General features: G+C 37.3%; 4 protein-coding genes, 1 non-coding gene and 1 pseudogene across 5 annotated transcripts; 2 read left to right on the forward strand and 4 right to left on the reverse strand.

Moving 5' to 3' along the window:
- Positions 1-3,210: 3,210 nt before the first annotated feature.
- Positions 3,211-4,781, reverse strand: LOC149383245 (uncharacterized). The gene is made up of 4 exons (XM_089627723.1): positions 3,837-4,781; positions 3,717-3,767; positions 3,419-3,550; positions 3,211-3,225 (listed from the first exon to the last, which is right to left on the reverse strand). Exons 1-4 carry the CDS (start codon positions 4,779-4,781, stop codon positions 3,211-3,213), a joined length of 1,143 nt encoding a protein of 380 aa, XP_089483849.1.
- Positions 4,782-9,404: 4,623 nt separating this feature from the next.
- Positions 9,405-13,550, forward strand: NPC6 (non-specific phospholipase C6). The gene is made up of 4 exons (XM_089629009.1): positions 9,405-10,081; positions 11,304-11,807; positions 12,662-12,838; positions 13,055-13,550. The coding sequence occupies exons 1-4, from the start codon at positions 9,481-9,483 to the stop codon at positions 13,348-13,350; spliced, it is 1,578 nt and encodes a 525-aa protein (XP_089485135.1). The 5' UTR covers positions 9,405-9,480; the 3' UTR covers positions 13,351-13,550.
- A 1,399-nt stretch (positions 13,551-14,949) lies between these two features.
- LOC149383247 (dolichyl-diphosphooligosaccharide--protein glycosyltransferase subunit 4A pseudogene) lies at positions 14,950-15,283 on the reverse strand (annotated as a pseudogene).
- Positions 15,284-20,603: 5,320 nt separating this feature from the next.
- LOC149383248 (2,3-bisphosphoglycerate-dependent phosphoglycerate mutase) lies at positions 20,604-22,229 on the reverse strand. Its single transcript, XM_089629504.1, has 4 exons — positions 22,109-22,229; positions 21,898-22,015; positions 21,761-21,813; positions 20,604-21,076 (listed from the first exon to the last, which is right to left on the reverse strand). The coding sequence occupies exons 2-4, from the start codon at positions 21,986-21,988 to the stop codon at positions 20,837-20,839; spliced, it is 384 nt and encodes a 127-aa protein (XP_089485630.1). The 5' UTR covers positions 21,989-22,015; positions 22,109-22,229; the 3' UTR covers positions 20,604-20,836.
- A 253-nt stretch (positions 22,230-22,482) lies between these two features.
- TRNAS-UGA (transfer RNA serine (anticodon UGA)) lies at positions 22,483-22,564 on the reverse strand. Its single transcript has one exon. It is a non-coding gene; the product is annotated as a tRNA-Ser (tRNA).
- Positions 22,565-22,655: 91 nt separating this feature from the next.
- Positions 22,656-23,949, forward strand: LOC149383250 (thylakoid lumenal 17.9 kDa protein, chloroplast). Its single transcript, XM_089629503.1, has 4 exons — positions 22,656-22,943; positions 23,161-23,275; positions 23,375-23,444; positions 23,535-23,949. The coding sequence occupies exons 1-4, from the start codon at positions 22,672-22,674 to the stop codon at positions 23,759-23,761; spliced, it is 684 nt and encodes a 227-aa protein (XP_089485629.1). The 5' UTR covers positions 22,656-22,671; the 3' UTR covers positions 23,762-23,949.
- The last annotated feature ends 525 nt before the right edge of the window (positions 23,950-24,474 follow it).

Here is a 24,474-nt window from a genome sequence, read left to right on the forward strand (position 1 = left end):
AATAAAGAAATAAAAAATAGAATAAAAAAGGACACCCCATTACCATTTCCAAGTTCCTACCACATTTCATTTCGTCGGTTTGTGGAGCCCAAAATTAAATTTTCTTGCTTAATTTTGGGGCATTACAACTCTAACACCAAATTTAGTGTTGAAATATTGAATTCCCACTTTTTTTTTTTGTATTTTTAGCATCAATTTTTTTTTAGTTTTATATTTATTTGGTGTGTTTAATTTTAATTTTATAATCTATGTTTAAGTTTATTATGTTTCAATTTTTTAATTGAATTTTATTTTAATGTGTTTTTTTAGTCAATTTGTAATTTATGGTATTTAATGAAAATTTACATGCATTTGGAAGTCAAGTATACTAATAAAAGATTTTTTTTTTTAAAAAATTATACTATGTGATACAATATCATACCAAATATAATGAAATACTGTATTGCACGATATATTTGCCGTGAAGAATATCGTGTGATTGGAGAAACCACACGATATCATACCAAATAAATCACTCTATATTTGGTGATTTGCCATGTGATTTTTTTTTCTCGATAAGATGAATTTCATTCAAACAACAACATCATCTGCGATGTTTCCATGACACAAGTTAGGGTTAGCCCATTTACATAAATTATGAGCATAACCATTAAAGTTCCGGAAAATACATTCAAGCTGTGCTTCCCAGCTTGTGTCCGTCGAAACCCTTGTTGTTGCACAAGGCCTAAGCACATATTACTCATGCTTTCCCACTAAATGGTCTCTGACCCAGTCAGTAACTATTAATTTGTTAAACTTTATAATGTGGGGAGTAAGATCTGAATATATGATGATTAGGTAATAACTATATTTATGTAAATAAAATAATAAAAAGAATCATCCAAATTCCAAACTTCCAAATCCACTCGAATCACGGTTTCACATTCTTGATTGGCTCAGTATATGACTCATAAAGGTCTTGCGTTCACATTGCATCTAAAAATAATAATATAATAAAAATAATACAAAAATAATTTGTTTTCTTTTGTTTTTTTACCTCTTAATTGTCAAATGGGTCCATGATTTTGTCATTAAATATTTAGTATTATATTAAGGGAAATTGCCCTATTTACTACCAAATCACTAATTTTTTCCAATTTCCCACCAAAACCATAATTTTGCCAAAAATGCCACTAATCCCAATGTACAACTACCCTTTTACCCTTCACTTAAATTTTTCTTACAACCCACACCAACTCTCAAAATCCCGCTCGTATCTCACATTAATCCATGACTCTTCCTGTCAATCTCTTCCTCTCTCTCTCTCTCTCTCTCTCTCTCTCTCTCTCTCTCTCTCTCTCTCTCTCTCTCTCTTCGCGTCAGTCTTTTCCCGAGGACCCAAGAAACCCAGGTGCCCGAGGACCAGGTCTCTTTCTCGCACCAACTCTCTAAAACTCGAGGACCCAAACGCCGACGAGGACCCAAAGCCACCAGACCCAAGAAACCCAGGTGCCCGAGGACCAGCTCTCTTTCTCGCACCAACTCTCTAAAACTCGAGGACCCAAACGCCGACGAGACTCAAACTCCAGATTTAGTCCAAGATCAGGTCGCGCACAAGGTTCGTTTCGCTTTTTAGGATATTTTTTGGGATATTGTTTGGGTATGTTAAGAATCTTCAGAGTTCATCAGTTCTTTAGGATATTGTTTGGGATATTGTTTGGATGAACAGATTTTAGGTGTTTGGGATGAATCTACAGAGTTCATCAGTTGTTGACATTAGATGTCAACAGTTGACATCCACTGTTGACATCTAATGTCAACAACTGATGAGAGAAATTGACATTTAAACTCTACAGAGTTCATCAGTTGTTGACATTAGATGTCAACAATTGACGTCCATTGTTGACATCTAATGTCAACAACTGATGAACTATGTAGAGTTTAGATGTCATCAGTTGTTGACATTAGATGTCAACAATGGACGTCAATTGTTGACATCTAATGTCAACAACTGATGACCTTAGGTGTCAATTTCTCTCATCAGTTGTTGACATTAGATGTCAACAGTTGACGTCCACTGTTGACATCTAATGTCAACAACTGATGAACTCTGTAGAGTTTAGATGTCAATTTCTCTCATCAGTTGTTGACATTAGATGTCAATAATGGACGTCAACTGTTGACATCTAATGTCAACAAATAATGAAGATTTTAGATGTCAATAATCAGTTGTTGACATTAGATGTCAATAATGGACGTCAACTGTTGACATCTAATGTCAACAACTGATGAACTCTGTAGAGTTTAGATGTCAATTTCTCTCATCAGTTGTTGACCTTAGATGTCAATAATGAACGTTGTTGATACTAATATGCAGAAATGTCAGAAAAACACTTCATTGAATCTCCGGTGACAAGCTATGACGACTTCGAGCCCCGAAAGAGAAAATTATCTAAAAATGAGGTACATTTTGATGCCAAGCAAAGCTGATTTTCGGTTATTATTTTTTATGATTGTAGACATTCATACCTATAATTGTAGACAATTACTAAAATTGTAGTCAATTGATGTTAATAAGGCAAGCGGATCGGAACTCGGTGATGCACAACTCACGGAGTTTCAAATGAGCCAAGCTGAGTACATATGGTACTTGGATATTTTTTGTAGTGAGACTGAATCGGGTCCGATCATGTCTCTCGAAAGGGTTATGAAAGAAATCATCGGAGACGATTGGGAGACTCCGTTGAAGGAAAAAAGAGATTTTATGGAAGTCGTGCCCAAGGGGACACGACTGTTTATGCTGAAAACCCAGAGAGAGGAACTTCTCTATTATAGGAGGATGAGGATCAACAAGAAATGAGTCTGACGATGAATTTCCCACATCATTGGTCTAAACTTCGTAATATTTATATTTGTATGGGTTTTTGTATGACTTGAATGCTTGAAACTGCTTAATATGTCTATTTACACTATGTCCCTTTTATATATGTGTAATGGTGTGAATTGCATGCCTAAGTGAATAACTAAATTTAAATTCATCCACTAGATGTCAACAGTTGACATCAATTGTTGACATCTAATGTCAACAATTGACATCAATTGTCAACAATTGACATCAATTGTCAACAATTGACATCAATTGTTTAGTTCCCTCACAACTAATGGAGAACAATAAGAAATCACAAACAATTGTTGACATCGGATGTCAACAATAGACGTCTATTGTTGACTTTAGATGTCTAAAATCTGCATACAAGTCGGAGATTACAAATAAATTTCTCAATAAACTAAGAAATCAACAAGAGTCACTACTGAAATGGTGGAAATTACAAAGAAGTCTAAAATTATTGCGTGGACAAAGGAGTAGCACTATTGCATGTTTGACGATTGTGGCCAATTTGCCCGCAACGCGTACACTTGCGCCTAATAATGTCCTCACCTTGAGAGGGTATTCTTCTCTTTTTGGGCCTACCGACGGCACGTGCTTTGTGTTGAGGCGGAAGAACTTTGATATTCTCCACCTCGGGGGGAATATTCCAACTCGAAATGTCGCCATGAGGATGATGTACACCTGCGTAGGTTGCACGCAAATACTCCGTAGAGTAGAACTCGGAAATGTAGTTCTCAACTTGACGGTTACGTACTCGACATGCTGCGATTGCGTGTGGACAAATAAAATTATGAGCCTGCCATCGCCGACATGAGCATGTCATCTCTTCTAAATTAATAGCATATACAATCCCCTCTCTGTCTACGACCTCAAACTCGTCGACTGAAGATGGCCTCACCTAGTAGAAAACATAACTTCATCAAAATCTTGTACAAAACATGAAACATACAACAATTGTAGACTTTACCTCTATTCGAACAACGTATGCAATGTACTTGTCTGCTCTGGCTTGGTATACTTTTGTGAGGAGCGTGTTTGTTTTGGCCGCAGCATCTCGACGTTCATAAAACCATTTCATACTTCTCTCTCTCAGCCAATCCATCAACTTCGAAACTGGAAATTGTCTGACTTTTACATTTAATGCATTCAATGCTTCCGCGTTGTTGTTCATCATGATACCGTACCTCTTTCTCCTGAACATGCATCGTGCCCACCTTTGATACCCGACATCATTAGCTAAGTACCGTCGTATTTCGGGATTTTCAGCGTCCAACATGACCATGAAACTTTCAAATTCCCGCTGAGTGTATGCCTTCGAGGCACCGTAAAAATTCCACTTCACCTCCTTCGTAATCCCCTTGAAAGTAGTCTTCAAATTACCGTGAAGATGGTACATGCAAAAACCATGATCACAGTTCGGAAATACCGTCTTGATGCCATTGATTATGCCAGCGTGCCTATCAGATACAAATACTTGCTCTTCCCGTTCCCCAATTGCATCTTTCAATTTGGCGAAGAAGTAAATCCAAGTTTCGTTAGACTCTGAAGGACCAATACAGTAGGCTAGTGGAAAAATTTGTTTGTTTCTGTCCATCCCACACGCCGTATACAACGTTCCTTTGTAATAGTTCTTCAAATGAGTACCATCGACGATAATCACGGGTCTTACATACTTCCACCCCGTTCTCCATGGGCCGAGTGACATGAAAAAACTAATAAATACGCCGCCCTCACCAGTGACGAGGTCAAATAAAGAACCTGGATTCTTAGTCTCGATCATGTACCTTAGCTTAGGTAAGAATGCGTACGACTCCATGGAATTGCCGTAGAGGGACTTTAGAGCCTGCTCTCTGGAACGCCAAGCTCTTTTGTAAGACATAGACACCCCGTAATCCATTTGCATGTAGTTCATTATCTCTTTCGGTTTGCACATACCCACGCTTGGATCAATACACTTATGCTTCACAACCTCTCCTATTAAAGTACTCGTTGTTTGCGGGTGACGTCCTTGTCTTACGTTCAGGGCACAACTGTGGTCGTTGTCGAACCTAAAACATGAAAATTACAACAAACTTAGTTTCAACATTAATGTCAACAATTGACATCAGATGTCAACAATTGACACCAGATGTCAACAATTGACACCAGATGTCAAAAAACAGAGATCTAATTACAGTATTTCAATTTCATACATGATTCAACAAAGAGAGTTTACCTTCTAATTTGGAAAATGGGCGTGTTAGCCTTTCTCACGGCCCGGACAGCCCAATTACAATGCTCTCCCAGACAAACAACATGCAATGTGTTTTTGTCCGAGTTCTTTGTCTTATACGTGAAGTTGTTGTTTATAGCGAACAACATCAAGTGTTTCTGTAAAGTCTTTTTATCCTTGTACAATGCATGTCGCTCAATAAATACGGGGGAATGACCATCTAAAATAATAGCCTCATCCATGTTTGAGTCTCTCCTAGTAGATGAACTTGGGACGCTATGTGAATTCGGCGTAGACGGTGATGAAGGACGAGAGTTTTGTGGTGGAGGAGGGGATCGTGGTGACGGAGGGGAGTTGCGTGGTAGAGGAGGGGAGTTTTGTGGTGGAGGAGGGGATCGTGGTGACGGAGGGGAGTTGCGTGGTGGAGGAGGGGAGTTTTGTGGTGGAGGAGGGGATCGTGGTGACGGAGGGGAGTTGCGTGGTGGAGGAGGGGATCGGGAATTTATAGGTGGAGGCGAGTTTCGTGGTGGAGAGCATTGTCGTTGTCGTTGTTGTTGTCGTTGTGTCTCATAGCTGACAACCTTAAGTCATCCAATCCGAACGTACCACGAATTACCGAATCAGGAGTTGGAACCGAACCACACCCCTCCTCGGGTATGGATGGCATGTCAGAAACTCTTGTAGGCGGGTTTCCAACGCAACCACTATCACGGCTGTTGCCAGTGGATCCAACCCCTAGAGAATCGAGCCCGGGTGGAATTTCATTTATTTCCAATATCAATTGTAATTTCTCCGTGTCATCTTCTTTCCTCTTCCTCAAATATAAATAACCTTCTAACGTAGCGTCGTTGGTTATCTCAACAGGTTTCAAGGCACCAGCCATGGCGTATGCAACACCAATGATATGAGTGGATGGTGATTTGCCCAAATTCGCGTAAATGATTTGCATCAAACTAGCGAAGTTAACTTCATACGGCACCATGATTCCGAAAGATCCATTCTCATGATAACAACCAGGTTCAACCCAAGTTCCACTGTGCTTGAATAATAAATAAATAGCCGCCATCACTGCGTACAAAAATCATAGGCAGAGTTGAGTTATTAATTATTTGTTGACTTCAGATGTCAACAGTTGACGTCCACTGTTGACATCTGAAGTCAACAATTGATGAACTCACTGGTGAACATACCCAGACCAAACAGGACATTTGAATCTCTTTAAACTATCAAAATGACATAGAACTTGAACTTTTTGAACCACGAAATTTATGAAAAATGAAGAAATGCGAGACAAACCTTGTGGGCAAGCTGGTCTTGGATTACGAACTCGTGGGCGTTTGGGTCTCGTAGGCGCGGGCTGGTCTTGGACTACGAACTCGTGGGCGTTTGGGTCTCGTGGGCGTTTGAGTCTCGTAGGCGTTTGGGTCTCGTAGGCGTTTGGCTCTGCGTGACCATGGGTGTAGCGACGCCGAGGGTTTTAGAGACCGACGGAGAGAGAGAGAGAGAGAGAGAGAGAGAGAGAGAGAGAGAGAGAGAGAGTCAGGGATTTGGGATGAGATATGAGCGGGATATGAGCGAAAATGAGGAGTGAGATGGGATATGAGGGAGAGTTGGTGTGGGTTGTAAGAAAAATTTAAGTGGAGGGTAAAAGGGTAGTTGTACATTTGAGTTAGTGGCATTTTTGGCCAAATTATGGTTTTGGTGGGAAATTGGAAAAAGTTATTCATTTGGTAGTAGTTGTGGCAATTTCCCTTATATTAAAGGGAAACTTGAGTTTCCAAGCTCAATGTAGCAACACATTTGAAAATCAAACCATATTTGGACCTTTTAGAAAAATCAAGTCTTTGACTTTTGAATTGTCCAAAATACCCTTAAATTTAAAAAACCCAATTTATCTCATTCATTCTCATTTTTTCAAACTAAGCAATATTTATTCACTTCTTCTACTCACCGAGCCACGAAAATTTCCCTACCCACTGACCCACGAAAATTTCTTGTCCCACTCATGCACGATCATTTCTAGTCCCATTTCCTCTTTGTCGTCACAGTTTTGTGGAGACGATTGAGGCTGCATGGGATGACGAAGATGAAGTGGGACTAGAAATGGTTTTGCGTGAGTGGGAGGAGAAATTTTCGTGGGCCGATGGGTAGAGAAATTTGCATGGCTCAGTAGGTAGAAGTGAATGAATATTGCTTAAGAAATGGGAATGAAGGAGATAAATTGGATTTTTAAAATTTAAGGATATTTTAGACAATTCAAGGGGTCAAAAACTTAATTTTTTTTTAAGGAAAAATGATATTTTTGACCCCTCAACTTTGTCACCAGTAACAAGTTGATCACTGAACAAAAAAAATCTGCAGTTTTACCCATTCGTCATTGTAATTGTATCATATCTGGTCCTTACGATATTTATATTGCCAAAATAAACGAGATTTGATCGTGTGTTTATCATGTGTTGAAAAACAATGCTATATTGGTTATAACATGAGATATTAATTCGAGAGAGACCCATTTCGATAAAGATTAATTACTTACCGATGGTGGCGACAACGGCTTCATGAAAGCCAAACCGTCTCAGAAACACTGCCGAATGGATTCGAATGTTGCGAATTCACGTTATTACCAATATATTTTTTTATTTTTCCTAACACATGATAGACACACGATCGAATTTCGTTTATTTTGGTGATATAAGTAACATAATGACCAAATATGATACAATTACAATGATGAAGGGATAAAAATGCAGATTTTTGGTTCAGGGACCAAGTTGTTACAAGTGACAAAGTTGAGGGACCAAAAATATCATTTTTCCTTTTTTTAAAGAGTTTAAAATATGGCTTCATATTCTAATGTGATATTACATTGAGCTTCAAAACTCAAGGGTCCCATATTAAATCTCACGCAATCTTTTAACGCTTCACATGCAGTCCATTGTGTAACTATTATAATGGTTGAGTGTGAAATATGTCTGATCTTTCTCCAATTCTGCATTAAATATATAGGATTTCATTAAAACCACTCGTCTCAGTCTTGTTAATTGAGAGAGAGAGAGAGAGAGAGAGAGAGAGAGAGAGAGAGAGAATATCTGGTAGGTCATATTTATGAGGTCGGTCAACACGTATATGACTGTAGTCATCGACTCACTTCAAATTCAATGTCCAAAATGATTTTTATATGTACTTCCAAATTTCTATATTAAACCAACCAATACATTGTTTTGTGACACTACTAATAAATATTTTCAAACCAAAATTTTCATACGCCGGAAAAGAAAAAAAAAAAAAAGAGAGAGGATGATAATAACAAGTTGATTGTCACGAGGCAAGTATTGTTGCCTTGTTGTTATACGGCAATTTTAGATATTGATTTTTGTTATTTTATGAAAGTTTTTGACGTGGCAGGCCACAACCATTCTCACATGACACTAGATCTTATTATTGCCAGCACAGTGACTGCTGTTCTGATTTCACTGCCACAAATTTCTATAAAAATAAGAAGTATGAATCATGATAAAAAAAAAGTAAAATAAATAAAAAGAGAAGAAAAACGATGGACTAGAACATTCTCATCCTTTGGTTAAGAGTAAAAAATTCTTTAACAACCCCTCTAAAATATATGATATCCAAAAGCAGGCACGAAGCCAGCTGTAAAGCCCCCTCAAATTTTTTTTTTTTTTGCATTTTTTACCCATTTTTCATTTTTTTACAATTTTTTACCTTTTAAATTTATAAATTAGCTCCCCTTGAATTTTTGTTTACAAATTAGTCCCACCTAAATGGAAATCCTCGCTTTGTCTCTATCCAAAAGAATGTCATTTTCCTTTGAGGAATCTCCTGAAATTGCCATAGTGGTGACATGAACATGATACATGATATTCATAGTACCGTTCCTTATCTATGTCTTTATTTCTTTCACTCACATTCTATTAATAAGAAGATTTCATTTAAAAATAGCATTCAAAGCGAAAAGGATCAGATAACGATAGAAGATGTTATTACTAAACACTAATCAGTGCTATTCGTTTGAATGAAATTAAATAAAGATTTGCATTTATGCGATTTTTGTGAATATGCGATGTCATACGTGTATGATCATGAGAGAGACATTATTATTGCTAATATATCCATTCGTAAAATTTAAAAAAGGCTAAACTTTATTTTCGGTAAATTACCAATATGCCCGCCATTTTAAAAACACATTTTCCTTAGTTTAAGCCTTTAAGGTGATTGCTTTGGTGTTGACGTGGCACGACAACATGTTTCACTTTAGTTTCACTTTCATCTTCATTTTTTTTTTTTTTTTTCGCTTTTAAATATAAGTAAAACTCCACAAAATCCAAGCATCAGATTCAGAGAACATCACTCATTCACAAAAGAAAAAGGAGGAAAAAAAAAGATGAGAGAGAGAAAAAGAAGTGACGAAAAACGACAACACTTGACTCTGTTTGTCTTCCTCACACTCTGCTTCCAACACTTCCATGGAACCTCGTCTCAAGCTCAACAAGCTCAAACGCCGATCAAAACGGTCGTCGTTTTGGTGATGGAGAATCGGTCGTTCGACCACATGCTGGGTTGGATGAAGACCGTCGTGAACTCCTCGATCAACGGCGTCACCGGAAAAGAGTGCAATCCAATGTCGACGAAGCGAAACGACACGTCGTCGATCTGCTTCACCGACGACGCCGAGTTCGTCGATCCGGACCCGGGTCACTCCTTCGACGCCGTGGAGCAACAAGTGTTCGGATTCAATCAGAATATTCCGACGATGACCGGCTTCGTCGAGCAAGCTCTCTCGATCTCGCCGGAGCTTTCCAAGACCGTCATGAAGGGATTCAGACCCGGTTCTGTTCCGGTCTACGAAGCCCTAGCCAAGGAGTACGCGGTTTTCGACCGTTGGTTTTCTTCGATTCCCGGTCCGACTCAGCCGAACCGGCTCTTTGTCTACTCCGCCACGTCACACGGCTCGACCTCCCATGTGAAGAAACAACTCGCTTCAGGTCAGCCTTTATTTTTTTCTTAAAGACTGAATTGTGTGCTATCAATATTTAGAAATTTTTTTACTATATATTTTTAGATTATTATTAATGCATTCTGTTAATCTGTTAATCATTTATTAGAGAGAAATTGTCCAATTTGTCACTAATTTTATAAATTTTTTTTTCTAATTTTCACCAAAATACTAATTTTTTCCAAAATGCCACCGAGATGTCAATATTGTTGACATTTATGTCAACAATGTTGACATCTCATAGTGAAGCGCAAAAATAGATGTCAACATTGTTGACATAGATTGTGATATTTTGGAAAAAATTAGTATTTCGGTGGAAATTGAGAAAAAAATTATAAAATTGACGACAAATAAGACAATTTCTCATTATTATATGGTGTTTTAGAAGAAGAAAAAAGAAGATAAGAGTACTCTAAAAGACAGACGCATCGAATGAACAATAATCAAAGTTTGTAATATTATAATAATCAAAGATTACTCTATAAAGCTTTTAAGTTTTAAGGCATAAATGGAAAGCTTGAAATGAGACATTTTTAAAGAAGAAATCATTGGTGTATCTATTGTTTTTTTTTTTTTTTTTTTTTTTGTTCTTTTTGTTATTGAAAAATGAGTTATAGCTTGTAATAATAAAAAAAAAACAGTTAACTTACAATGTATATATTCCAGTTTATTATTAATAAACTGTATTGTTCATCAATGGTAATAAGAATTTTCAAGATTAACTTAAAAGCAGGGGACGGAAATTAATTTCTTACCTTCAATTTATGTACATACACAAATTTTTTAACCTAAAATTATATGAGTTTTTTTTTTCATGTATATTCTATATAAATAAAAAGAATTACACAGCCCCTGAAAAAAAAATTAATGTTTTTTTTTTTTCCCTTTCACATTCAAATTCTGTTTGTATCACTGCCTAAAGGTCAAACATTCACATATACATTAAATCTTAGGTAAATAGTCACTGACAGAGGTAAATCTTACGTAAATAGTCACTTCCATATACTAAAGGTTGGTTATTTACATCTGAAAGCGACTATTTATCTAAGATTTACCAAACGTTGACTATTTAGCAATATCAAACGTTTAAGTTGACTATTTTCTTAATTTTCTGAAGAAAAAAAATGTTGCAAAGATTTGAAGCTATTGTTATAGTCTATAGATATAGTTGGTCAATAACGGAAATAATTCCGGGGCCGTGGTTGTTTCAGGTTTCCCTCAGAAGACGATCTTCGACTCTCTCCACGCGGACGGGCACAACTTCGGCGTTTACTTCCAGAACATTCCAACAACACTTTTCTACCGGAACATGAGAAAACTCAAATACGTGTTCAAATTCCACCCTTACGGCATCTCCTTCAAGAAACACGCCAGAGAAGGGAAGCTTCCGGATCTTTCCGTGATCGAGCCCCGCTATTTCGACCTCAAGGGCTTCCCCGCCAACGACGATCACCCATCGCACGACGTGGCGCAGGGACAGAGGCTGGTGAAAGAGGTGTACGAGACCCTCAGGGCTAGCCCGCAGTGGAACCAAACCTTGCTTGTGATCACCTACGACGAGCACGGAGGGTTTTACGACCACGTGGCTACGCCTTATGTTGATGTACCGAGCCCCGATGGGAACACGGGCCCGCCGCCAGGCTTTTTTAAGTTTGACCGCCTCGGGGTTCGGGTTCCTACTATTATGGTGTCTCCTTGGATCAAGAAAGGGACTGGTCAGTTTTTTTTTTTTTTTTTTTTTTCCATATTTAATTTATTTAAACAAATTTAGGATGGGCAAGAGGGTCAAAATATAAAATTTTAGTAGTAAAAAATAAAAAAAAGGAAAAAATTTAAGGGAGAAAAACAAAATTTAGTAGGTATAAACATGGATTTAAGGAGACAAAAGTATTTTAAATTTTATTCTAGCATTTAGGGGGCAGAAACGAAATTTAGGAGGGTCCAAGAGGTAAAAAAAAAAAGGTAAATATATAGGAGAGAGAGACAACAAAAATCTTTAGTAAGTTTCTGGATGGTCAAGGTAGGGATTAATTTTAGTAGAACGAATGAATAGAAATTAGAATGGCTGCAAGTTTAATTTTATTATGCAAGGAAAAAAAATAAATTGGAAAGGGCTAAAATATAGCATACAATAAGTTTAGGCGAGCCAAGTCCACCTTTGCCGAAAGTTGTGTCCCTAAAATTATTCTTGATTTCATTATATTTAATAATACAACCTATATAGCTTTTTTATTAGATGGTATTATTTATACGATTGACCCCGTGGGTCTATATATATGGAAATGTCCGTTTGCCTATGAAAATTTTGGACGTTTGATTTTATTTATTTTTTCGCTGGAATTTTTTGAAATTCAATTATTTTTTCGGTGTAAATTTCGTTTAAAAACCTTCTCTGGGTTTCATCAATGTTCAGTTAGATTTTTCCAATTTTTTTTTACCAAATTTCGACCTGGATTTTTCAGTAATTGGCTTACACGACTAAATATGGAGAATATGAAGGATATTTATCTTTTCTAATTGATGAATTTAGAAGCTTTTACTCATCTAATTGACTTGGCATCGTTTTCAGTTGTGAGCGGGCCCCAAGGACCGACGCCAAGCTCGGAGTTTGAGCATTCTTCGATCCCGGCAACAATCAAGAAGATCTTCAATTTGAGATCCAACTTCTTAACCCACAGAGATGCTTGGGCTGGCACGTTTGAACACGTCGTCACCGAGCTAACCTCCCCAAGAACCGACTGTCCCGGTAACACACCACGCCCGATCTCCAATCATTATTCTATCAACTATAGCACACAAACGATCGCATTTCGAATCACCTGAATTTTCTATTAAAAAAAGAAATGCTTGGGACAACAAGAGTTTTGTGACAATGTTGTCACAAAAATAATTAAGATCAGCATTAAAAAGCCTTATTTATATCTTAGTTATCTTAATATTACATGATTTTGACCGGTGGCAGAGGTGTTGCCGGAGGTGACGCCGCTGAGGAAGACAGAGGCGGAGGAGGAGAGGGCGTTATCGGAATTTCAGAGCGAGGTGGTCCAGCTGGCGGCGGTGCTGAACGGGGACCACTTTCTGAGCAGCTTCCCCGACGAGATGAGCAAGAAGATGAGTGTGAAAGAAGCCGATCGGTACGTGAAAGGCGCGGTTTCGAGGTTCTTGAGGGCCAGCAAAGAGGCCATCAACTTGGGTGCTCATGACACTGCCATTGTAGACATGAGATCTTCTCTCACTACCAGATCATCCACTCCATGATTGATTCAATATGTTTATTATTATTTTAGGTGGTGTTGTATTGATTCATTATTATAGAATTTGTGATTTCCCTGCAATACAAATGTCAAAAGTTTTCGCGCGCGCGCGCGCGTGTTTTTTTTTTTTTTTTTTTTTTTTCATTGTTGGACAAAGAGCACAAAGCGATAGATAAATACTAATATATAGATAAATTTGTATTTTTTCAAGTAATTTAGCATCTTCCAGTATTTGGGATATCCCTTGCACTCTCTAGTCTATAAACACACTGTTATTGGAAAGGGAAAGTGTAATCAAGTTATTCATATAAGGAACTTTTTTACAAAGTAAACCAAACATCTTGAATTATAATAAGGAACATTTTTACAAAGTAACCAAACATCATCAATGATAATTGTTAGATGTGAAAAATTAAACCAAAAACAATCTCGACAATTCGTAATTAAAAAATGGCGATTTAGATTTAAAGTTCGTAACAAGATAAAATCCAATTCCCGAAATTGAGATTGCAAATGCGTAATTAAAGAGAAGATGGGGTCGAAAGATAGCTCTGGGCTTTGTATTAAGAGTGAGGCGATTACAAAGCATTCGTAAAAAAAAAAAAAAAAAAAAGACGTGCCTAGGAAGGCTTAATAATCCAATATTTATAGTCGTCGGGGAGGTTGGCGAGCTCCGGTCTTCTCGAAGACACGTCACACGTTTGTTGCAGAGCTCATCGTTATTCGGAAGGATACCTGTCGCTGAAGACCATTTCTTGAGCGGGGTAGTTACGAGGGGAAATGCCGTGGTGGTGGATGCACGTTATCCGGGTGTTCAGGAAAATAGTTGTGCTATCTGATTGATCTTATAAACTTGCCTCACTTCGAGGGTCAACCCGTGAATTTGTGCATCGAGCATAACAAATTCAGCTCAATTCTAAAAATGAACCAATTTTGTGGGCCTTGATCCGATTATGATTGTATTAGACCCAAACTCTTTCATATTAATGGAAGACAAAGTCCAACATCAACAACAATGCCAAACAATCATGAATCATCTAACTTCTTCATCGACTAAACCCCACAAATAATCATATTACCTGATTGGAAGAAACATAAAAAAGAAAGAGAGTGAAATGTCCCCACGTTGCTGTTGACGTAAAGTGTTAAAGAGTTCAATCTAAGGTGCGCAAAAACCGCATCTTTAACTAACTTTTGTATAAAGTCAGACAGATTGATGACTTTAGCGAACATAAAATACATATATATGTGAACAAAGTATGTGGGGACATTTTAATCATAAGTTTTAGCCATATGGGGACTGAGAAATTACATGTATCATCAAATTGGTGTTTGACATTTTCGAAGAGACCACTTCTGCAACAAACATGAATGTTTTTCTCAATTTTTCGAAGGAAGAAAACAATTGATTCTTCATAATCATTCCCTAAAGTCCCAGCCCAAAGAACCGAGGATCGATTACAATGCAGGTCAGGAATCCAAGACAATATCTATGGTTCTGAACTTATAACCATTTAGAAGTTCACAAGAGTGAGCTAATAACGCTTATGAGAACGGGTTAACCAAACTTTCTAACAATAAATTTAACACACTATAGGCAAGAGACTCAAATATAACACGTCCAAAATTAAATATTCTTGTAATAGTATTACTGAAAGATGCTGAGAAGTAACACACTAATAAGATATATTCTTGTGAGAAAGGAATCCAGAATAGCTATTAAGCTAACAAATATTCATACTGGTATTTTACGTGCTACATAATGCTCAAAGTCAAAACTAGATTCATATTTTCCGATCCTTTGTTGTCTCACATTTTAGTTAGCCTTCACGTCATATTTCGGATCCGCCACTACGTAATGATAGGCAATCACCAGCGCGAATATGAAGATGCCAAGGAAATTGGCAATGAAGCCCAGGTCCTGATCATCAATCATTCTGAAGAACAACAGTACACAAAATTAGGATACGATAATTATGCTCTATAGAAACTTCTATAAATCTTCCTTCCGCAAAAAAGAAAAAAATGAAACCTAAAGTTCTTGCTTGGGGCTTAGTCATCGTTGTTGCAAACAATATTGGCAACATTGTGCCTCAGAAATATACACCATAAAAGTGGAAAATTGAAAATTCGAATATGAAGCAGATAAATCGAACCATGAATCTACTCATAATGCATAAACACATTAGTGAATTGCAAAGCTTAAAAATTCAGAAAAACTCCTTTCATACTGAGCCAACAATTTGACCATGTCATATCAAGCCACTTTCTTTTACTTTACCTAAAGATAACTACATTTTTTCCCCACCTCAAATCTCTAAAATCGCAAATTAAATCATGTTCATTTTGTATTACACAAGCATGATTAAAAAAAAGGTATAATGAGACACGGTTTTTAGTTCACTTTCTACAGCCAATTGACGTTCTTTTACATAAGTGAACAAAGAATGAGCACAGTTTCCAAAACCAGTGATCATTTAAACCAACTCTTATCAAGGTTTAAAAAAACGTTAAAAACGAACGTACTGAGGCGTGGAAATAGTAAAACGCCCGGAAAACGCCTCAGTAACGTACGTTTTAGGTCTGGAAAATGACCTTGCTTGAACACCGCTTTGCAGAGTTTCATTTACTTTTATTCAGTTTCAACTAAGAAAAACGCAAAAAATACTAAAACATCCTTCTATTCTCTCTTTTTTTTTCCCCTAATCTTCTAAGTCAAAACCCAGGACAAAATCCCCAAAATCCAAATACGCGAACAAAAACCAAGATCTAAGCCCTAAAATCAGGGAATGCTCTACCTGGTATATCTTGATTAGACTTTGCCAAAAAAAGGAATTTGAATTTTAGACGATTTCAAATTACATAAACTAAAAACACATCAATTATATATTTTCGCAATGAAATAGGGAATTCAAGCAATACTAATCAACAAAATAAAATAAAAAAACTCAAACTAAGAGTTTGAACATCACCTGGGAGAAGGCGAGACGTCGAGCAATTGGGAGCGACGACTAATAGGGGTTTTTTTTTTTTTTTTTTTTTGGAGCAGATCTCAAGGGTTTTCTAATACAGCCTGTACGGTACAGGTATTAGGCTTTTGTATTTAAGAATTATTATTTTTTCTTATTATATTTAATTATGTATAGAGTTAGCAGATATAGAGTCTAGTTTTTATTATTCTAGTTTTTATTAGAGCAATTCCAACTCACCCACTATATTTAATTTATTTAGCACCAAATTTTTTTCGAACTCCAATCAGAACATCAAATTTCAACTAAAAATACTTTTTACCATTTTTATATTATTAAAAATATACAATCTCTGTCTAAAAAAACACACCTTCTCTCTCCCCTTTCCGAAACTAGGGTTTTAGAAACTCTTTCTCTTCTCAGCCGCCGCCCACTCCCCCCAGGCAACGGCCATCGCCCTCGTTTAACGGCGGCAAGGCTAAGTCTTGGGGGGAGGCATGTTTAATCTCTAGCCGATTTGCTACATCTTTTCTTTTCTTTTGTTTTTTCTGCTTTCCTTCCCCACGCCCCGGTCTGCAAATCCGGCGGGGTCCTTCTCCGGCGGTTTACCTAAACACCGAGTTGCGCCGTCTCTTCCCTTGGACGTTCGGTTTTTTGCTGTTGGTGTTGGTCTTTTCAGGTGGCGTGGTGCAGCTCGATGTCGCCCCAGCCTCAGGCGACCCTCGGCGCTCCCTCAGACCCGGCCATCCCCGATCTATCACTCTTCACCGACGTGGCTGCTAATCTCCGACGCTCCTCGATGAAGCGCTCCGTCAAAGCCCATCCTCGGTCTTGGCTTCCGTCCTCACAGGGTGATACCTTTTCAGATCGACGCCCCTCGTCGATCCCGGTCTTAACATCTTTATCCGGTGAGGTCGAACAAAGTCTAGATGAGCGCTACTTTTCTCTCATGTGGCCCGGCCTCGCGTCGTCGACACTGTTTTGGTTGGAGAGTGGTAGTTGTGGCTCGTCGACGTTCGCGACGCGGCCGTGCTCGCTGCAGATCTTGGGTGCGGGTGTTCGCCTTGTTTTAGTTTGCTTCAGTTTTAGTTTTTTAGTTTGTTCTTTTGATGTTGGCATGGACCTATCATTTTCTTGCTTTGCTTTGTTTTGTGTTGGACTCGGATTACCGTAGTTCTCTCTCCCGTAGTGGATTTCCTGTTAGGTTTTTATCTATGCAGGTTGAAGAGCCACCCTATTCGTGGTTATCGGACCAAGTTTGGTTGGATTTTTCCATCACCATTCTTTGGGTTTTTAACAAGCCTCTTGTGTGCTCTATTGGTGCTTGTAATTCTTCCCGTTGTCGGAAGTTTGCACATATCGTGCTTTTACCGGAAGTTGGTGTTAGATTCACCTCGACTTAGGTCTTGGTAATCCATGTACTAAAGTGTTATTCTCCTGTATTGATGGGTTTTTTTACCCAATTTTAATGGAAATTCCGTACTATTCAAAAAAAAAAAAATATACAATCTCTTTATTAATAAATATTTCAATAAATAATTATATTGTTTATATTTTTTAATTAAATGATTAAACTTATTTATTACTTACCAATATTCAAAAAACTAAAATAAATAAAAATTGAAATAAAAATTACATTACTAAAAAAAACATACTACATTTAAATAATTCAACATAAAAAAACATATATTTGAAAGATAGATTACATATACTAATTATCGAAATTAGTATATTCATTCCACAAGTACTGAATTAATGCATTTCGAAGTTCAATATGTGCATCTCTATTCTTGATTTGTCGGTGTTGAGCTAAGAATTGTTAAAATCGAGCATCTTCATTGCCTGCCATCTCAACTTCTGCATTTGGGACTTCGGCTCGTTCTTCAATAGTTGGTTTAACATCGCTTTCATCTTCTATTATCATATTATGTATAATAATACACGATGTCATGATATCATGTAACACTTTTTTACTCCATAAGTGGGATGGTCTGGTCACAATTGCAAAACTTGACTTCAACACTCCAAATTCACGCTCCACATGCTTTCTACATGCTTCTTGTTCCATTGCAAATAACTTTTTTTTTTACCACATGGATCGTAAATAGTTTGAACAAGGGTCGACCATTTTGTATGTTAATGTTGGACTTCGTCCTCAATCTAACTAGAGGGATTTGGCCCAGAACAATAAAATTAGGGGCAAGCCCATGTATTTGTTGCTAACAGGTTTAAGAATTACGTCAACCCGTTAGAAGATTCAATGTCAGCTCAAGATAACCGCTCCCCAAAGACCCGCAGATACGAAGCCCGCCAGCCTAGTCGATCCGTAGCTGCCCCTCATACGAATAGGTCTCCAATGACAGGTGTCCCAAGACGCAGTAGTGAATCCCAACTGACACACAACGTGTCCCCTGCAATCCGAAGCTCGCAACCTCACTTCCTGTACTATAAATATAAGACGATCAAGCCCATGTCGGGCACGTTACTTTTCGTTTTTTTCTCCAATCTTGCGTTCTTATCTTCAAGTTAACATCTTTGTACTATTTTGAGCGATCATAATACAAACAGCCCCGAGCTTGCTTTATATTCTGTTTCTCGTCTTTTTTTTATTGTCTAATATGCCTAAGCGTTTCAATTTGGTCTTGTTACAAAGAATTGAGACCCATCTACAAATCTAAATCGACCCATTTCCTTTTATAAATTTGTCGCGACTACTTTGGTGTGATTTCTCACGTCAACAGTTTGGCGCCGTCTGTGGGAATCTTATCAATTTTCCTTACACTCTACGCCCAAATTCTTCCAACACCTTTTTTCTTGTCTCTCCAATCCCATGGCATCATCGTCTCTGACAACTCCCGCGTCCGGTTTAGAAATGATCCCCGAATTGAAGTTAATGCTGCAGGCCCTCATCGAGAGAGCCGCAGCTCAGAAGCGGTCATACCAGACCGTGACGCGAAAAGTGTCAACACTTTCATCTAGGCACAGAGCGTTGGAATCCCGCTGCGACGCAGTAGGTCTCTCGTCGGCGGAATCTAACCCGAACGTCGCGGGATCTAGCAGGTCGGGAATGAATTTCCCACCTGGAATTCAGTTGGATTTCTCGGGAATCGAAGTGACTCCCAACCCTAACCATGGGAAAATCCATACTGAACTTATATAAAGTTCAAAAAACGGGACAATATAAATAAACACACAAGTATACATGCTACTACAAATTATTCGTTAAAAAATATAACAAAACTTTTTTAGGCCTAAGATTATTTTTTCATATATATTTCAGAGAGAAACACTTTAAGAGTTTTAAGTTATGAACCTCCCCAAAAACAATGTCCGACTTGCATGTGTTTTGTGTTTGTAAAAACCATATTATGTCTAAAAAAATATAACAATGACATGATTAAATTTAATTATATTAGATACTTAAATTTTTTATTTTTAATTATTATAAATTGATTTTTTTTTTCAATTTTTATATTAACATAATAATTTATTTATTTTTTATTTATAAAAAAGACCTCTTTTTATCAATCGCCCAAGGCCCCCAAAAACATCGAGCCGCCTCTGGATGGATCGATGGAAGGTTTGGATTGTGGATTAAGCATTTTCAAGAGTTGTCCAAATTGGTCCCTTGTGAGTTGGAGCTGCCCTGGTTGAGTTGATTCGACAATGGTGTGAAGAGCTCTCTCAGATCGACTTTTCCAGCCAGGTGGTTTTGCCGTGAATCTTCCAGCGCTTGTCTCGAGTGTGCCAAAACTTCTTACAGAAGTCACAAAATGGATTCTTTTTCGAATCATTCCTTTGGTCAGCTCCGCGGACAAATAGTGCTGAGGTGGCGTTCCTGTAGTCATCAGTGGTGTGTTCTTCAGCTGTCTTGATCTTCTTCCGGCTTTCTTCAGCACGAACTTCGGAGAAAACCATGTAGTTTCACTAAAACTACATGGTATTCTAATGAGATTTAGGCTCTAATACCATGTAGTTTTAGTGAAGAAAATTATCTGGCTTGCATTATTGAATCGGGCGAATGATTTTAAAAAAGAATACATCAGATGAATTATCTTCTCCAGAATCAGGAAACTACGTAACTGATATCCCTAGCAATATTCGAATATATTTATAATAACAACTAAGTTGACCAACTAATTCCTATTATAATAACGTGCAACACTGAATATATTTATAATACTAACTGCAATAATGATAAATAAAATTACAATTTGAATTTTCCACGGATAACATAAGCATAACAATAACAATTTGTTCACTAGTACCAACAAAGTGCATAAAATAATTCCATAAATTATTCTATTTCCTTCATTTCATTCTCAACTATAACAAATTATCCGTTGGTCAAAACTGCTGATCTGAAACGTCATTGTTTCGCTACGCAAAAAAAAAAAAAAATGGCCACAAGATACATGCTTTGAACATAAATTTAAGCTAATAACTTTCAGTATGGTCTGTCAGTGCCGACCTATATTCTTCTCCTCGTCGTATTTGTTTCTCCACTGATGTTCGAGATTATTAGTCCGAATCGTCCGAATCGCTTTCTTCTTTTTTTATTAAAGACGAATCGTCCGAATCGCTTTCATTGGCCTCACATCCTTCTTGTTTCGATTCGCCTTCTTTGGCCGCAGATGCTTTATTCTTTTTGGGCTGATTCTCCGGTGCCTTGTCTTTGACTATTCTCAGCTGACCTCCTTCTTTATTTGCAGCCGTGGCTGCTTTTACTTCGTTGCATTGGTTTATGAACTTCGTCAATTCCTGATCACAGTCAAAGCCCAAAAACGTAAGAGCACTATGAATCGCTCATATCACACAACATTCCCAAACGAAATTATCAACGAAGCAGCTTATAAAGACTCACAAAGGTCTCGCATTCGAGTCCTTTATCCAATCCGATTAGTCAAACCAAGTGATTCCTTGAAATAAGCCGGTTCTTAACCGTAGAAAAAGATAATATAGACGCCTATCAAAGCCTCTAACTTTCATCGTTTTGTTATACACCGCGTTTCGATTGGTCTGTTTCCCCTAAACTACAACCGAAATTCTATAAGAAAATCTTCTCTCAAACAACTATAAAACAGCATTGGCTAAAACACTCAAAGATAGAACTTAAAAGCTTGGATGTGAGCACCATACTAAAAAGGTCCAATTAATCAGTGTCGGAAGTGTTAAAACTCATTAAATCTATGGATTTTCCGTAGACTACCCCATAAAGTGAAAACTATGTGTATTCTTGTAAAATCAAAACTGGCTCTTCCAATGCCAAGACTACTCCACATTTTCAACTCAATATAAACCAAATAAGAAAGAGAAAAAAAATTAACTTTACAACACTGGAATTTTTAAAAACTTATCAAGATATTCATCAACGTAATACTATATATGAAGTAGAGATAAAAGAATTTGGAGCAAAAAGAAGAAGAAGAGAAAATCGAGGCATACTCGATCGGTTTCCAATTCGCTTGTGGACTTCAAAGGCTTCACGGCTCTCCTTCCTACAAATACCAAAAAAAAAAAAAAATTATACAAACTTCACGTTCTCTAAGCAAATTTGAGACAGGAAAAAAATAAGTACTTACCTTTGCGAATATGAACAGATTTTCCATGACGATTAGGAGGGATTACTTTCCTCTTCTTTTGACCTTTGAATAGCTTGTTCGTCTGAGTCATCTCTCTCTCTCTGGTCTTCTAGAATTACTGCAGAAATTTGGAATGAACTTGATTGATTAGTATTACTCAGATCATCAAACTTTAACGAATCGGAGATTGTCGTCGTAGAGCACAATTTACCTCTGAGTATACGGTTAGGGTTTTGCTCGGCCTCTGAGACCGACTCGCGCGAAAGAGAGAGAGAGATAGTGGTCTCTATCGTAATTTTTGTGTCTTCAGAATGATCAAGGCCCATTTAAACCCAATATCACTTAAAATCTTATGTCGTTTCTAAAATATTTTTCTTGATCGTTTATCACTTAATATGATGTCGTTTTTAAAATCGTTATCGTTTATAACCTTTGTCATGTCTAAAATCCGTGTCGTTTAATAATCCAATGTCGTTTATGTTCCTTTGTCGTTTCTCAAATATTTGTCATTTATAACCCCTGTTTCTAAATTCTTTGTCGTTTATAACCCAATGCTTTTATAAAAACTTCAAATAATCATGCATTCGTCGACAGCAGGGTTCGAACCTGCGCGGGCGAAGCCCAACAGATTTCAAGTCTGTCTCCTTAACCACTCGGACATATCGACACATGCATATTTGCTTCTAAACAAACACCTTAAACCACAAATACACAATTAAAAATCAAATGGGTAGATAGTAGTAGATTTACAACTGAATTAACGGACGTGAATTAATGGGTCATCATCATCACCATCTTCTTCTTCTCCGACCCTCGATATCGTCTCTGTACTCACCGGCGATTAATGCTTCTCTTAATAATCCTCAGAGACCCACTAAATCAAACGTTCAAAGCCCTTTTCCGAAACAGCCGATAATTGTGCCGACTCTGATCTCTCTGGCTCTCACAGCAACTCTAAGCTCGCCGTTGTCTTCTTCGGCGATCCCTTCGCTCACCACCACTCCGTTCGCTCAGTCCAAGAGTTTACAGACCGGTCTTGAAAATGGGTGTGTCTCAAAATCGCTTAAACTATTAATCCATGCACTTTTCTAGTGTTTTTTTTTTTCTTTCTTTCAAATGGGTTTTGGTCATTTTTTAGTTTTCATCGTTAATTAGCTTGGATGCTTAGTTGTCAAGTTCCTACATTTTTTGCTCTCTTTTTTCACATTACAAATTGAGCTTTTTGATTCATCATCAAATATGTGACTTTTTTTTTTTCCTCAGGAAAATCAGACCTTGCCCATCTATTAATCCAGGCTGTATATCGTCTAACCCGAAATCGGCCTCCTTTTCGATCCCATGGATGATTCCGGAGAATTACTCAGGCAATGCAATGGAGGTTTTTCTACAAACTTTGATCTCAAATTTTGATGTATTTTATTTTCCACATAATTTAGGTTTTTCAATCCTTTTTTCTTGGGGGGGATAAATTGAGCAGAAACTTAAAGAAGCAATCTTGAAGACTCAAACTAATGTGAAAATTGAGGCCTTGGAAGATACCCCTGATGGTAAGTGAAACCAACTTGATTGAAGCCTTTTCTTAGATATATTTTTTTTAATAGTAATTAAAAGATGTGTGACATATTGATTGAGCACAGGCCAATACTTGAGAGCCGAAGTTTTTGGCGGGTTTGGAAAAGACGTGCTCGAGTTTTTGGTGAAACGAGACGTGGTGGCTTATAGGGCAGTGGCGAAAAACGTGACGTATGTGTACCCGTTTACGACGGCCTTAGGAAATTCAAAGGGACAAGAAGCGCGGTTGAAGAGCATTGTGGACCAGCTCGGCTGGTATGCTCCGAGTTTCGATGCCATGGATTCTGAGTAGGGCTGTTTTCTCAGTTTTGTTTTTATCAGCTCTGTTTTGATCAACATTGTTATTTGAACTTCGGAAACAAGTTCACCAATATTTTTTGGGGTTCACTTTCTGATCCTGCTGATAGCCGTAAATGTCTCAGGCATTTGAATTTTGGTTGATTTCTATTTTTTTTTTTTTTTTGGCTTTAAGCGCTGATAGTCTGTTGATCCTGTGCGAAATAAATTTATGTCTCAAAATAAAATTTAACTCCTAAACTATTTATAACGCACACGTAAACTAAACTAGTTTATTTAGACGTTTAAAAAGTGTAATTCAGGTAAAATAATGCTCTAAAATACAATTTTCTAAGTTTTATTGTGTTTTTAGGGTCAAAATATAGTTTCAAATTCACAAAATATTTTAGTTGATAAATATGTTTCAAGTTTTTTTTTTTTTTTTTTTTTTTTTTTTTTAAAGGACTATAAAAGCTACTAATTATGAATAAGTTAGGAACAAAAATTACTATAAGAAAAAAGTCAAGGACTAAAAATAGCCTAATTACAAAAGTTTAACTTATTATATACCAATAATGAGAATATTGATGCCACATATCAATATATATCAATATTAAACCTAAATTATATATATATGTAGCTAGAAAAGACCCTAGATTATGTAAAGAGGCCTCTTATGTAAATAAATAAAACCTGATTAGCTGTACACTTGGAGGCGCTTCAAGCTGA

The sequence above is a fragment of the Urtica dioica genome, chromosome 10, assembly GCF_054948205.1.
Source record: "Urtica dioica subsp. dioica isolate 48M chromosome 10, U.dioica_male_clone48M_v1_H2, whole genome shotgun sequence".
In the NCBI taxonomy this organism is placed as follows: domain Eukaryota; kingdom Viridiplantae; phylum Streptophyta; class Magnoliopsida; order Rosales; family Urticaceae; genus Urtica; species Urtica dioica.

Excerpts from the sequence above, each read along its gene's own strand:
- LOC149383250 (XM_089629503.1), top strand. The coding sequence starts at position 22,672 with ATGGGTCATCATCATCACCATCTTCTTCTTCTCCGACCCTCGATATCG. Across the intron at positions 22,944-23,160 it reads CAGACCGGTCTTGAAAATGG|GAAAATCAGACCTTGCCCAT; the intron begins GTGTGTCTCAAA and ends TTTTTTCCTCAG. Across the intron at positions 23,276-23,374 it reads ACTCAGGCAATGCAATGGAG|AAACTTAAAGAAGCAATCTT; the intron begins GTTTTTCTACAA and ends TAAATTGAGCAG.
- LOC149383245 (XM_089627723.1), bottom strand. The coding sequence starts at position 4,781 with ATGAACTACATGCAAATGGATTACGGGGTGTCTATGTCTTACAAAAGA. Across the intron at positions 3,768-3,836 it reads CATACGTTGTTCGAATAGAG|GTGAGGCCATCTTCAGTCGA; the intron begins GTAAAGTCTACA and ends GTTTTCTACTAG. Across the intron at positions 3,551-3,716 it reads TCGTAGACAGAGAGGGGATT|GTGTACATCATCCTCATGGC; the intron begins GTATATGCTATT and ends CAACCTACGCAG.
- LOC149383248 (XM_089629504.1), bottom strand. The coding sequence starts at position 21,988 with ATGACTCAGACGAACAAGCTATTCAAAGGTCAAAAGAAGAGGAAAGTA. Across the intron at positions 21,814-21,897 it reads ATCTGTTCATATTCGCAAAG|GAAGGAGAGCCGTGAAGCCT; the intron begins GTAAGTACTTAT and ends TGGTATTTGTAG. Across the intron at positions 21,077-21,760 it reads GCGAATTGGAAACCGATCGA|GAATTGACGAAGTTCATAAA; the intron begins GTATGCCTCGAT and ends GACTGTGATCAG.
- NPC6 (XM_089629009.1), top strand. The coding sequence starts at position 9,481 with ATGAGAGAGAGAAAAAGAAGTGACGAAAAACGACAACACTTGACTCTG. Across the intron at positions 10,082-11,303 it reads GAAGAAACAACTCGCTTCAG|GTTTCCCTCAGAAGACGATC; the intron begins GTCAGCCTTTAT and ends TGGTTGTTTCAG. Across the intron at positions 11,808-12,661 it reads TTGGATCAAGAAAGGGACTG|TTGTGAGCGGGCCCCAAGGA; the intron begins GTCAGTTTTTTT and ends CATCGTTTTCAG.